The 13,622-nt window shown below is 38.4% G+C and overlaps 1 protein-coding gene across 1 annotated transcript in view; it reads right to left on the reverse strand.

The window, feature by feature from the left end:
• Nucleotides 1-13,622, reverse strand: part of LOC126475348 (28S rRNA (cytosine-C(5))-methyltransferase) — a 72,379-nt gene that overhangs the window by 46,462 nt on the left and 12,295 nt on the right. The window contains exons 3-4 of the mRNA XM_050103158.1: nucleotides 3,324-3,583; nucleotides 484-599 (exon numbers count right to left, since the gene is read on the reverse strand). Coding sequence (XP_049959115.1) covers nucleotides 484-599; nucleotides 3,324-3,583 — 376 coding nt within the window. The remainder of the gene's footprint in view (nucleotides 1-483; nucleotides 600-3,323; nucleotides 3,584-13,622) is intronic.

Here is a 13,622-nt window from a genome sequence, read left to right on the forward strand (position 1 = left end):
AGAACTTAGAAAGGAAGCTGGATTGCTGGAGCACTGCAACACTGTGAATTCATGTTCTAAGATTCAAGAACAATTACTTATAGAGATTTGAATAGTGTGTTGCAGAACTCAGAACTGCAACATGGTGGTACAAATGGTTACAACAGAATGATGACAGCTTTTATTTGGTCTTGTAGGATCTGCATTTTTCACACACCATAACAAGACAATGCGCTCTCATCACATTTTGCTCACACTTCTTGCCTTTGCCATGATTAACAGAATATGGTATGTTTGCACATGAAGACACGTGCAATGTGATGTCAACAGTGGCTACGTAAATAACTTGAGGCGATAACCGCATCATTTGTTAGCTATGTTGCAACTAATTTACAAACAAAAGCAAATTTTCAAGAAGCATTAATTTCTGCATCATCTTTACTCTCTAGACAAAACACAATTTAAAAGAGCACTGACAAATATGCATTTTCTGTTTAAACTCACCCTCTGTTTTCCATTAGGGCTGCAAGGTGTGTTGTTTTCATTCCTGGTGCAGCACACATATCAAGCACAATACTACCAGGTTCAGGTGCAAGCAAATATGCAGGAAGGCAACTTGCCTGAAACAGTAAGAGTCAGTAGTAATAGCTACAAAAAGATGAAATCCATATCCTAAAGGAAAGATACTTATCACAATGATTGAAAAAATGATAATCACAAAACAGATAAATTCAGGCAATTTAGATGAAGAGAATTAGATGATGCAATAATAACAAGAACCAGTCACTAATTAACACAAGTTTATTTCACTAAACTGATATCCTTGTGATATCTGTCTTCACTGGTTCACACAGTTTCCTTTACACCTGCAGTAGCTTTGAAATATGCAGCAGTGTCTGGAGAAGCATGCTTGTGTGATGAAGTATATATGCATGGGCCATATGTTTAAGGTGAAGTTTTATTTACCAAGTATACTCAACATCAGACTTGGAGTCAGGCAATTGTGCCACATTCGATTTGTAAACAAAAATTAAGGATTGGAAATCCAGAACAGGGGTATGTGGTGTTGGTAGAAATGGAGTTAGTCTGTGTGACCAAAGACGATACAAATTTAGATTATAATCAATTAAAGGAAGAAAAAATATTGGGAGAAACAACCGTGGGATTGGTATACTGTACACAAAAGCCATGAAACTTATCAGTAGTAAAGTCTGACCAAAATAGCTTTGCAGATGAAATACTTCTTTTCAGTGGTGGGGTATGAAACAGAAGTTCTGGCAGACTATATTAAAACAGAGTGCTTTGAAAAGGAAGAAATCTCAAGGATATATGCTTATTAAGGGAAGATATTTCAAGACATTGTCCATTTCATTGAATTGCTCTTTGAAGTCCTTTGTTGTCTCTAACAAAATTGCAATGTAATTGGAAAATCTTACAATTTTATTTCTTTTCACTGAATTTCAATTCCATTTCCATATTTCCCCTTGGTTTCCTTTACTGCTTGCTAAATGCACAATTTGAATAACATCGGCGATAAACTACAGCCCCATCTTGCCCCTTTCTCAACTACTGCATTCCTATCCTGCTCTTTGACTCTTACAATTGTCATCTCGTTTCTACACAATTTGTAGGCAACTGTTTGCTCTCTTGCTACCTTTGGAATTTCAAAGAACGTTTTCGAGTCAACAGTGTCAAAACAGTTATCTATACCTGCAAATGCTCTAAACTTAGGTTTGCCATTCTACAGTTTCTTTTTCAAGAAAAATTATATAGCCAATACTGCTTCCAGGTTCCTATATTTCTCCAGGACTGAAAATGATCTCCCTCAAGGTCAGGTTTTACCAGTCTTTCTATTCTTCTTTAAATAATTTGTGTCACGTTTTGGAAATCAAACTGACGGTTACGTAATATTCACACCAGTAAACACTTGTCTTCATTGGAATTTCAATTATTACATTTTCCTTCAAGTCTGATGATACAATGGCCATTTTATGTATTTTGCACATACCAAGTGGGGCAGTTCAGACATGGTACGTTGTTCCAAAGACATTAATAATTCTAAGGGAATGTCATCTGTTTCAGATGGCTTGTTTCGACTTAGATCTTTCAGTGAGCTGTCAAATTCTTCCACTGCACACATCTCCCATCTCATCTGTCACTACTTCCTCTTTCTTTTACATAACGCGGTCATCAAATTAATTTCCTTTGTGCAACACTCCAATATATCCCTCCTATCTTGCAGCCTTCCCTTCTTTGCTTAGTACAGACTTTTCACCTGAGCTCTTTATATTCACACAGCAGCTTCTCTTTTCTGCATAGGGTTCTCTAATTTTCATATAAGAGATACCTTTTTTTTTCTCTATAGTCATGCATGCTTCTAAAGCTTTGCATTCTCAGTTCCAGACCTCTGTATTTTCTTCCTGCCTAATTTTTATATTTTCTGCTTAAACAAATTAAAATCAGTATCTCGCGTGTTATCTGAAGATTTCTATAGATCCCTGTCTTTTAGAGCATCTGATACTTTTAATGTACCATCTCTCAAGGCTACCCACTCATCTTACATCATATTCCTTTTTCTAGTTTCAGTCAACTGTTCCTAATGTCACCTTTGAAACTCTCAGAAACTTCTGATTTGTTCTATTTATCCAGATCCCATATTCATTTACTACCTTCCTGCAGTTTATTCAGTTTTAATCTGCAGTTCGTAATCCAAAAAATTATGGTCAGAGACCATATCGTCCACTAGAAATTCTTGCAGTTAAAAAGTCCTGAGACTTTCCAGTACCTCCAGGTCTTTTCCAGGTGTACAGTCTTCCTTCATGGTTTGGAAACCAACTGTCAGCAATAATTAAGTTATGATTTGTGCAAAGTTCTACCAAATAGTGTTAACTTTCATTCCTTCCCCTCCAGTCTGCATTCTTCTAATTTTCGTTCTCCTGCTTTTTCTGCTACTGAACTGCAGTCCCCCACTCATCACAATTAAAATTTCATTTACCTTAATGACTTCTTTTATCTCATCCATTCTTACAATCTCGTCATCATCTGTAGAGCAAATTGGCATACAAACTTATACTACAGTGAGAAGTTTTAGCTTTTGTGATCCCCATACTAGAAATGTTATCAGAAACTAGCATGCATTTGTTTTTCACACGTCATAAATTTTTTGTCTCTATTCATGCTACGTTCACACCAGCCTTTTCTGTCTCATAAGTTTTCCATTGGATAACCTTTATTTTAGATTGTTAACTGTTAAAAATCTCCTCACAGAAAATTTTTGCATAATGTAACATTGTTAATGGAATTTCATGATATTTTACTGAAATATATGTATAATTAACACATACCTTGTCTTGCAAAATAATGCTGCCATTAATGTAAAGATCGTGCTCATGAAAATCTGTTTTTGGTGGGAAAACTAGAAGTTCTTTAATATGAAAATCCTGCATAAACTGCTCCTCCTTCAAAGAACGTATCTTTTCCAAATACTGAGAATAGCTTTTAAATTTTATTCTCATCTTCTCCCAACCTTCACTACAAAAATATTTTACAACATCCTCAACTGATTTAAAGATGGTATTCACACGAACATATCGAGGTAATGTTACTGGAAAAAAAAAAAAGATCCATTTTAGTTTCATGACAATCATAGCTAAAGGCTAGAACAACACATTATCTATGTATATACTCTATACTATATATGTATAAACACTATCTATGTCTATAGTCTGAAAAACCACAGTGAAGTGCATAGCAGAAAGGTATGTCCCATTGTATTAGTTATTATGGTATTTTCCCATTTCAGTTATGCATGGAAGGTGAGAAGAATTATAATTTAAATGTTTCTGTGTCTGCTGTAATTAATCTAATCTTGTCCCCGTAATCCATAAGACAGCAATAGATTGTGAGTTGCAGTGTATTCCTGGAGTCATCATTTAAAGACATTTCATTTAATTCTGTAAGGAGGATTTCTCAGGATAGTTTGCCTCTACCTTCATGAGTCAGCCAGTTCGGTTTCTTCAGCTATTCTGTAACACTTTCCTATGGGTCAGTAAACCCTGTGACCATTCATGCTGCCTTTCTCACTTTCTCATATTAATGAGAGAATATCAAATTCCACATATCTGGGGTTCTATCAGTTTGCTACTTGATGTGTCCTCCAACTAAAATCATTTCATTGCCGTTGTATTTGTAGGCAATATAATCATAATATTATTGTTGTAGAGACATCCAAAACATTCAGACAAAACAAAATATTCTGACTTTACTACCAGTAAGATATCTGACACTGTCAATGACACACAATTGTTAGCCCTGGTCTGTAGCTAACATTTTGCAAACAAAAAAAGCGTTGCATGAAAATGGTGGCTTGGAGTCCATGAGGTACTGTTCAACTGCTTAACTGGAATGAGTTTTCTTCCTTCATGCTCAATGGCCCCTTTCCACATGGCATGTGAGAGTTGTGATGAACCAGTAATCTAGCTTTATTTTTTGTGGGTTACACAGCCTCTGAAAGAGTGGATATGATACTAATGACTAGATATTTTTAATTACTGGCTTTTCCAAATACTATATACAAAACACACACTAAAAAACTGAACTAATTCATAGGCAGTTGTGTGGATATGATATTATATTTCTTTGTAAAACATTAAGTTGCTAATATTGTTAATACAGAAACTGTAGGGGTTGTGAGGCAGTTGAATTACATTTTTGGAAAGTGGATAGCTTGTGCAATAGTAATACATCCTACATGATTTGCTTTGGATTACACATTCCACATTTTGCTGAAATGATTGAGAATGTCCAAATATCAAAAGGAAACATTTTGTAAAATGTAAAACAGAGTTAGTCAAAAATCCAATGATTGAAATGGGAGAAGTTGCTTGCACTGCACCAGACAAATGAGGAAAATTCTTCAAAATTCTGTGGACCTTTTTTTTTAAATCAAAATTCAGAAATATTTTTGAAGAAAAAGTTATAGTAACAGATACAGATGTTTTGTAAGGGAATCACAGAAACAAAAAGCATTGAAAGTAATGTTTTATAACTAACAAAAAATTCAGATAAAATTCTCAGTATACCCTGACCTTATATCACTTCTAGCCATTATCATTAGTTGGTTGGTTGGTTGATTTGGGGGAGGGGACCAAACAGCGAGGTCATCAGTCCCACTGGATTAAGGAAGGATGGGGAAGGAAGTTGACCATGTCCTTTCAAAGGAACCATCCTGTCATTTGCCTGAAGCGATTTAGGGAAATCACCACTGTCAGGTACAGTTAGCTACTAATGAGGAATGGGGTTATTCATTTTAAAGCTGGAAGGACGATTAAGGTTTAACAAACTGTCAACAGAGACATCATTAGAAAGAGTCCAAGCCTGGACTGCACAATGGTGGGTAACAAAATCAGTCATGTCCTTTTCAAAGGACCAATCCTTGTATTCACCCTGACAAATTTCGGGAAACTACAGACATTCTAAATTGGCTGCATGGGGAATCAAGCCTGCAACTACTGAAAGTGAGTCCAGTGCTTTAATGATTGCAACACACCATTATATATAATTCATTTCAAGCCCTTTTTAGTGATGATATATTGATTTTCGTTGGGGTTAAAGACAGTCAGGTCTTTAGCACACACATTAAAATCTTAAATGATGTGAGTAATTACAAGTGGTAAAAATTCAACAGGAATTAAACCCCCACAAATGTGCAGTGAAACTATCTAAGGCAGTTCAAGAGATACACGTGGCTGGGTGACCGCTGGAGTGAACCAAGATGAGTCAGCCACTCAACACACTAACATTTCCACATAAAAGCTTAGACACTACACAAAATTTTAAAAGCTTTACCACATTCTTTCCATTTGCACAGGTAGAGGGCAGGTCCCATATAAATTTCTTCTGCTCTCTAACCAAAATGTAACACACAGTTAATATCTGGCATGTAGCTCTGCATGTCACAGATGAGGAGAAGCAGGCAGAGAGGTGGGATTCCTCTGGCCAGAATATGAAACCAAGAGTTAATGGACTATGTCTTATTTGAGGGAGGGTAACTTCACCACCTCATAATGACTTGTACCATGTATGCCACAGTTGAATGGTTGGCTTCAATAACTGCAGCTTTTGTTCCTCACTGCTAGCTGCTGCTCTTCCTATAACTGCATGGCTTTCTCAACTGACTGTGAGATGACTGCCTGCAGGGGAATCAACACTGTGTTGCTTGCAGACCACCTTGTCTTGCTTGTTCATTTTTCCAGATTCTCACAAGTTCTGGTACACAGCAAAATGATACATGTTTCACCTGCTGATGAAGAAGCAGCAGTTTTTCTTGCATTGTTTGTATCAGCTTCATTGTAGGGACACTTGCTGAAATACTGATCAGGCCTAAAGGCAGTTGGAGCAGAGCAGAACTTGGTGCTTCAATAACTCATCTGCTTCACTGTCTTCAGAATCACATGCAGTTGTGCACTGAATACAGTGCAGAAACTGAGAATTTGACTCCTGAAGATATGCCTGAGGAAAACGACGGAACATATAAAGGAATACCCTTACTCGAGCCATCAATGTATACTATACTACAATCATGATGCCTACCTGAAGTGTTAAAAGATAAAAGAGTTATAAAGTAAACCTGGAGTGCATTCCTTCTTAAAATTAATCAATTATACAATATATTTGGACCTACTAAGAAGAGAAGATGGAGATCTGCTTCACCTTTGGCAAAAAATAGGTAGTACGAAAATTGCATGGGGCCTGATTGTCACAAGGTGTACAACACACCACAGACAATACAGAACTGAAATCACAACTGACCTTTATGCTCCCATGGTGCAGTGGATTGGGTTTTTAACATGATCCATTTCTTGGAAGCTCCCCCCCCCCCCTCCCCCCATGAACAATGGACCTCAATGATGGTGAGGTGGCTTGCATACCTCACTGATACTGATAGCCATACTGAAGGTGCAACCACAATGGAGTTGCATTTGTTGAGACGCCAGGAAACATTTGGTTCCTGGGAACCAACGAAAATGGCTTTGTTCCTGAGGGCATGCAGCTCTACTGTATGATTAAATGATGATGGCATACTATTGGGTAAAATATTCCTGATGTAAGCTAGTTCCATTTGGATCTCCAGGCGGGAACTATTCAGGATGGTACTGTCAATGAGAGAATGAAACTGGCACTCCATGGGCCAGAGTGTGGAATGTTAGGTTACTTGATCAGGCAGCTACATTAGAAAATTTACAAAGGGAAATGGATACCTTGAAGTTAGACACAGTGCAAATTACTGAAGTTCAATGGCAGGGACAAAAGGACTTCTGGTCAGGTGAGCAAAGGACTATAAATACAAAACAGAATAGGGATAATGGTGGAGTAGGTTTAATAATGGATAAGAAAATTAGAATGTGGGTAAACTCTATTGTAAACATTATCAAACCCAAGATAGACACAAAGTTCACATACACCACAGTAGTGCAAGTTTATATGCCAACTAGCTCTGTACATGAAGAGACTGAAGAAACGTAAGATATAATAAAAGAAATTATTCAGGGAGTTCAGGGAGATGATAATTTAATTGTGATGGGGGATTGGAATTTGATAATGGGGAAAGGAAGAGAAGTAAAAATGCTAGGAGAATACGAACTGGGATAAAGAAATGAAAGAGGAAGCCGTCTGGTAGAATTTTGACAGAGCGTAATTTAATTATTGCTAATACATGGAATAATGAAAGAAGGTTATATACGTGGAAGAGACCTGGGGATAAATTTCACATTGAATACATAATAACAAGACAGATATTTCAGAACTGGATTTTAAATTGTAAGATGTTTCCAGGGGCAGATGTGGACTCAGACCACAGTTTATTGGTTATAATCTGTAGATTAAAACTAAAGAAATTGCAAACAGGTACAAAATTAAGGAGTTCAGACCTGGATAAGTTGAAAGAATGAGAGGTTGTTTACAGTTTCAGAGGGAGCATTTGGCAATGATGGATTTGAAAGAGTGGAAAGGAGTACAGTAGAGTAGGAACAGGTACCTTTAAGAGATGAAATAGTGAAGACAAGGCCTAGTAGAAATCGTTTGACATCACTGGAGGTATTTAATTTAATTGATGAAAGGAAAAAATATAAGAATGTAGCAAATGAAGCAGGCAAAAAGGAATACAAATGTTTAAAAAATGAGACTGACAGGAAGTGCAAAACGGATAAGCAGGAAAGGCTAGAGGACAAATGTATGAATTTACAAGTGTACTTCATCAGGGATAGATACTGCATACAGGAAAATTAAACAGGCCTTTAGGGAAAAGAGAAGCAGCTGTATGAATATCAAGAGTTCAGGTGGAAAACCAGTCCTAAGCAAAGAAGGGAAAGATGAAGGTTGGAGGGAGTATATAGAGGGTCTATACCAGGGAGTCAGGCTTTAAGGAAGTATTATTGAATGGGAGGAGAATGTAGCTGAAGATGAGATGGGAGATATGATACAGTGAGAAGAATTTGACAGAGCACTTAAATACCTAAGTCAAAACAAGGCCTCTGGAGCGGACAATATTTCGTCAGAACAACTGATAGCCTTGGGATAGCCAGCCATGACACAACTGTTCCACCTGGTGTGCAAGATCTATGAAACAGATGAAATTGAAGAATGTAATAATACTAATCAGGTATGGCTATTACCCAACTATCATTTTAGTAAGTCATAGTCACAAAATACTCACAAATTCTTTACAGAAGAATGGGTAAAATTGTACATGGAGACAAAGAGATGCATACAGTAAGCAGATTCAGAAGGATGTAGGTTGCAGTATTTATTCAGATACGAGGAGGCTTGCACAGGATAGAATAGCAGGGAGAGCTGCATGAAACCAGTTTTGAACTGCAGACCACAACAACAATTCTTGGAAGCTGTCATGCTATTCAAACACAGCAAGTTCACTGTATAGTATCTACTTTGCCATACTGAGCACCAATCATAGCAGCTTTCTTCTGAGAACTGTTCTGTGTGACAGGTGAATACAAATTGAAAAGTAGTCAGTAAAGTGCAAGTCATCAACTCCTTCCATTTGAGCAGCAAATGTGAAGGCTGTGGAACATACTAAGATATCAATAGCAGTGAATGACCCTGTTGCAGCACTAAGTGCGAACTCTGCTCCCTACAACAGACATGTACTAGGTAACATTAAGAAGCTCTGAATTGCCCTACTTCTCACACAGGTTGTTGTTGAGCAGTATATGGATTAAAATCTCCACAAGGGAATTTCCAGAGAGCTCTATGGGAGACCTCAGGTCTAGAATTTAATTCTGAGAGCGGATAAGGTACATATGGTTAGTTTATGATGTACTTACATGGGAAAAGTGACAGCTTGCAGCCTGTCAGTGAGGGGGGAGAGGCAATGTGTGGTATGTATTGCTTATGAAATTAACCAAGACTCCTTTACAGAATGAGATTTTCACTCTGCAGCGGAGTGTGCGCTGATATGAAACTTCATGGCAGATTAAAACTGTGTGCCCGACCGAGACACGAACTCAGGACCTTTGCCTTTCGCGGGCATGTGCTCTGCCAACTGAGCTACCGAAGCACGACTCACGTCCGGTACTCACAGCTTTACTTCTGCCAGTACCTCGTCTCCTACCTTCCAAACTTTACAGAAGCTCTCCTGCAAAACTTGCATAACCAGCACTCCTGAAAGAAAGGATATTGCGGAGACATGGCTTAGCCACAGCCTGGGGGATGTTTCCAGAATGAGATTTTCACTCTGCAGCGGAGTGTGCACTGATATGAAACTTCCTGGCCGATTAAAACTGTGTGCCCGACCGAGACTCGAACTCGGGACCTTTGCCCTTCGCGGGCAAGTGCTCTACCAACTGAGCTACCGAAGCACGACTCAGGCCCGGTACTCACAGCTTTACTTCTGCCAGTACCTCGTCTCGTACCTTAATCTGCCAGGAAGTTTCATATCAGCGCACACTCCGCTGCAGAGTGAAAATCTCATTCTGGAAACATTCCCCAGGCTGTGGCTAAGCCATGTCTCCGCAATATCCTTTCTTTCAGGAGTGCTGGTTCTGCAAGGTTCGCAGGAGAGCTTCTGTAAAGTTTGGAAGGTAGGAGACGAGGTACTGGCAGAAGTAAAGCTGTGAGTACCGGGCGTGAGTCGTGCTTCGGTAGCTCAGTTGGTAGAGCACTTGCCTGCGAAAGGCAAAGGTCCCGAGTTCGAGTCTCGGTCAGGCACACAGTTTTAATCTGCCAGGAAGTTTCAAGACTCCTTTAGCTCGTTCTTTTTGCAAAGACTGTATGCATGCAGCACAGGAGCATCACAGAATCTCTTGAAAATATATTCACACTGGTCTTCCCTGTGTTAGAACTTTTAGTTCCCCATGTCTGCCTGAGCCCATTGCAGCTGTCTTGGCAGTGGGGTTTCTGAACCTCTTTCCTCTGAGATTGAGAGTCTGCAGCAATGAGGGAGTTATTTAAGAGTCTTGTCAGTTTCCTCATACTGACTTCCTGTACAGCATATGCAATGGTCATCAGATCTACCAGTCATGAAACAGGTTGAGTGTTCTGACAGTTTTTTTTTCCTTTTTTAACTGGGTCTGTTTCATTGTCGGACTTGGTACTTTGCTTGGATTCTGAGAATGATGATAAACTGTTCTAACAGAACGATTCTTTTGAATCTCTCTAGCTGTTTGCCGTGATGGTATGTTGTTATTTTCGATATGCTCCTCCACTAGTTTTTTTTTTTTTCCTTCAAGGCATAAATGTGTGTTTCCAGTCACTAAAACTGACGACAACTGGAAGAGCACTATGTTCATCAAATGCCCCTCCATATATGTATGCAGTGACACATATAGGCTGAGGATGACAATGCAGTCAGTTGGTACTGTTGAACTTTCAATGCCTATTTGGACGGAATTTGTTTTCTGCATACCAGTGTGTTTAGTCAGTGGCAAACATTTGAAGGAACATTTACAGGTTGTAACGTGTCCTGTTGTATGTTAAATGGAAAATGATATTATATTCTCTTGTCGAAAAGATGAAAAATATTTTTATGGTACCACACGAATTTGGTGTTGGAGAAATGTGATGGATACTGTAGATTTGTCTGCAAGAAAGCTCATTGCTCTTTGCATTGCGACATTTACTCCATGAAATGACAATTCACTGAAATGGAACTGAGGTAGACATACTTATGTTCGAGAACTTTAATCAGATTGTTGATATTTTATGACTAGATTCTTTGTATAGTCTAGGCATTGCTGGCAGCCACTGTAACTTAACTTTCAATTCACACGAATTCTGTGTATTTACTGTAAGCTAGATAAGAAAGAAATCTCACCAAAGGGGTAGGGCAAAAGTGTACTGCCTCTTCCAGAATATAAATTTGTTAATTATTTACAAACATACGTTGGAGTTCTAATTTGATCAAAGATATTTCGGATATTCAAAGATCTTGCAGATCGATGAAGACTGGATGGATATTTAGAACTTTAAAACATGATCAGGTTCTCTCTCTCTCTCTCTCTCTCTCTCTTTTTTTTTTCTTTAAGGAAAAAATTGCCATTTCTACAATTTTTAACTCACAGCAACAAGATTATCTCATCCACTCTTCATAAATGCCATGTTAGCACATATGCTGACCCCGAGTGGTTTATAAAGCTGAAATTAATTATTTTTTATCAAGTTTTCAGGAACAGTTGATTCGTAGCTTTTGCATGAGGCTACAGAAACAGCACAGAATAAATTATGAGACTTTGTCAGACATGTTCAACAGAAAATAAAGCAACCATTAATTACAACATAAAGCCATGAATAGCCTTACTTTTCTGAACAAAGGAAGTGTATTCATTAAAGAAAATATCCCCCCTTCGATTGTTAGACTTCTTAAATTCAAAGATAATTAGTATTCAAACCTTTTATAATCTGTCACTCCAATAATATGTGGCAAAAAATGTGTTTAAGGCTATCCAGCTGCCTATCTTTATGAAACCATTCACTTCAGAATTGAAGCACCTGTTACTGAAGAAAGTGCTTTCATAAATTGTCACTGTCTTCAATAACATGTGCTTCAATTCTGCGGTGAATGATTTCACAAAGGTAGGCAGCTGGACAGCCTTAAATACATTTTTTGCCTCACATTATTGGATACACTGTGTAACCTTGATTTCCTGTACCTTTTTGCCCTTTTAGATGAGTGGGCTTTCTTTGACACACACTGGATGTTGTTGGGAGCAGTTAACACATGTGGAAAAAGTTATACATGGAGTATTTCCTTTATTGGTAGACAAAACACATCTAACACACAGCGCCTACTCTGTGCACCCCACAGTGTTGTGCCCAAAATGTTAGCCTTTAAAAGGCAATGCAATGGGTTAGGTGCGTAAGCCCTAACTTCATGGCAGATGAAACTTGCTTCAATGTAATCCAGTAATTTAGGCTCTGAACAATCTAAATAAAAGCTACAGTCTCTTCTAGATAATCATTTACTTTTTTCACAATATTTCTAATTTCTGCCATATATTTATTTCCTACCTTTGTTGTAGCTCTTGTGTGTCCAGCTGCCCATCCCTGCAGCTGACTAGCCCTTTTCCATAATTTAGGGGTATGTTTAGATTTCTGGTCACAATATTCTCTTAGCAATCTAACATTTAACAGCTTGTTTACCTGGTCAGCTCTTTTTGTCTGGACTACCAGTGTGCCTTTCTTCAGTCTCTTAAAAGATTTAAGTGACCCTGCAAGTTCCTCTTAAAATTTCATTGCTGTAGAAATGTGACAGTTACTCAAATATTTATGCCTCTCTTTTAATAATGTTAAAGAGAAGCACAGCATTATTTACTGCAGGTTGTGGTCTATCACTAACTTTCTTAACCATAGTCTCTAAGACTGGCAGACTAGCCACACAAGGTTTGTTTGGGGTGTATTGACTTTCCACTGGAGCTATCGAGAGTTTGTGGCTGTTGCAGGATCTGTTAGCATCACATGAACAGCTACGGAACTAAAGATCCCCACAGATAGAGTCTAACTTATCTGGCTAAGCCTTATTTTACTGGCATGAGGCACATGCCCCAAGAGGTTACCCGATAATCTGTCCTTCACATCAACTACCATCCACCCAACTGACATATAGCACACATTGAGGTTAAGGTGGTTTTTTAAATACAGGGTTATTACAAATGATTGAAGCGATTTCACAGCTCTACAATAACTTTATTATTTGAGATATTTTCACAATGCTTTGCACACACATACAAAAACTCAAAAAGTTTTTTTAGGCATTCACAAATGTTCGATATGTGCCCCTTTAGTGATTCGGCAGACATCAAGCCGATAATCAAGTTCCTCCCACACTCGGCGCAGCATGTCCCCATCAATGAGTTCGAAAGCATCGTTGATGCGAGCTCGCAGTTCTGGCACGTTTCTTGGTAGAGGAGGTTTAAACACTGAATCTTTCACATAACCCCACAGAAAGAAATCGCATGGGGTTAAGTCGGGAGAGCGTGGAGGCCATGACATGAATTGCTGATCATGATCTCCACCACGACCGATCCATCGGTTTTCCAATCTCCTGTTTAAGAAATGCTTCTGCTTTAGCCTTTTCCGTAAGATTTTCCAAACCGTCGGCTGTGGTACGTTTAGCTCCCTGCTTGCTTTAT

Source organism: Schistocerca serialis, chromosome 4, assembly GCF_023864345.2.
Source record: "Schistocerca serialis cubense isolate TAMUIC-IGC-003099 chromosome 4, iqSchSeri2.2, whole genome shotgun sequence".
NCBI lineage: Eukaryota > Metazoa > Arthropoda > Insecta > Orthoptera > Acrididae > Schistocerca > Schistocerca serialis.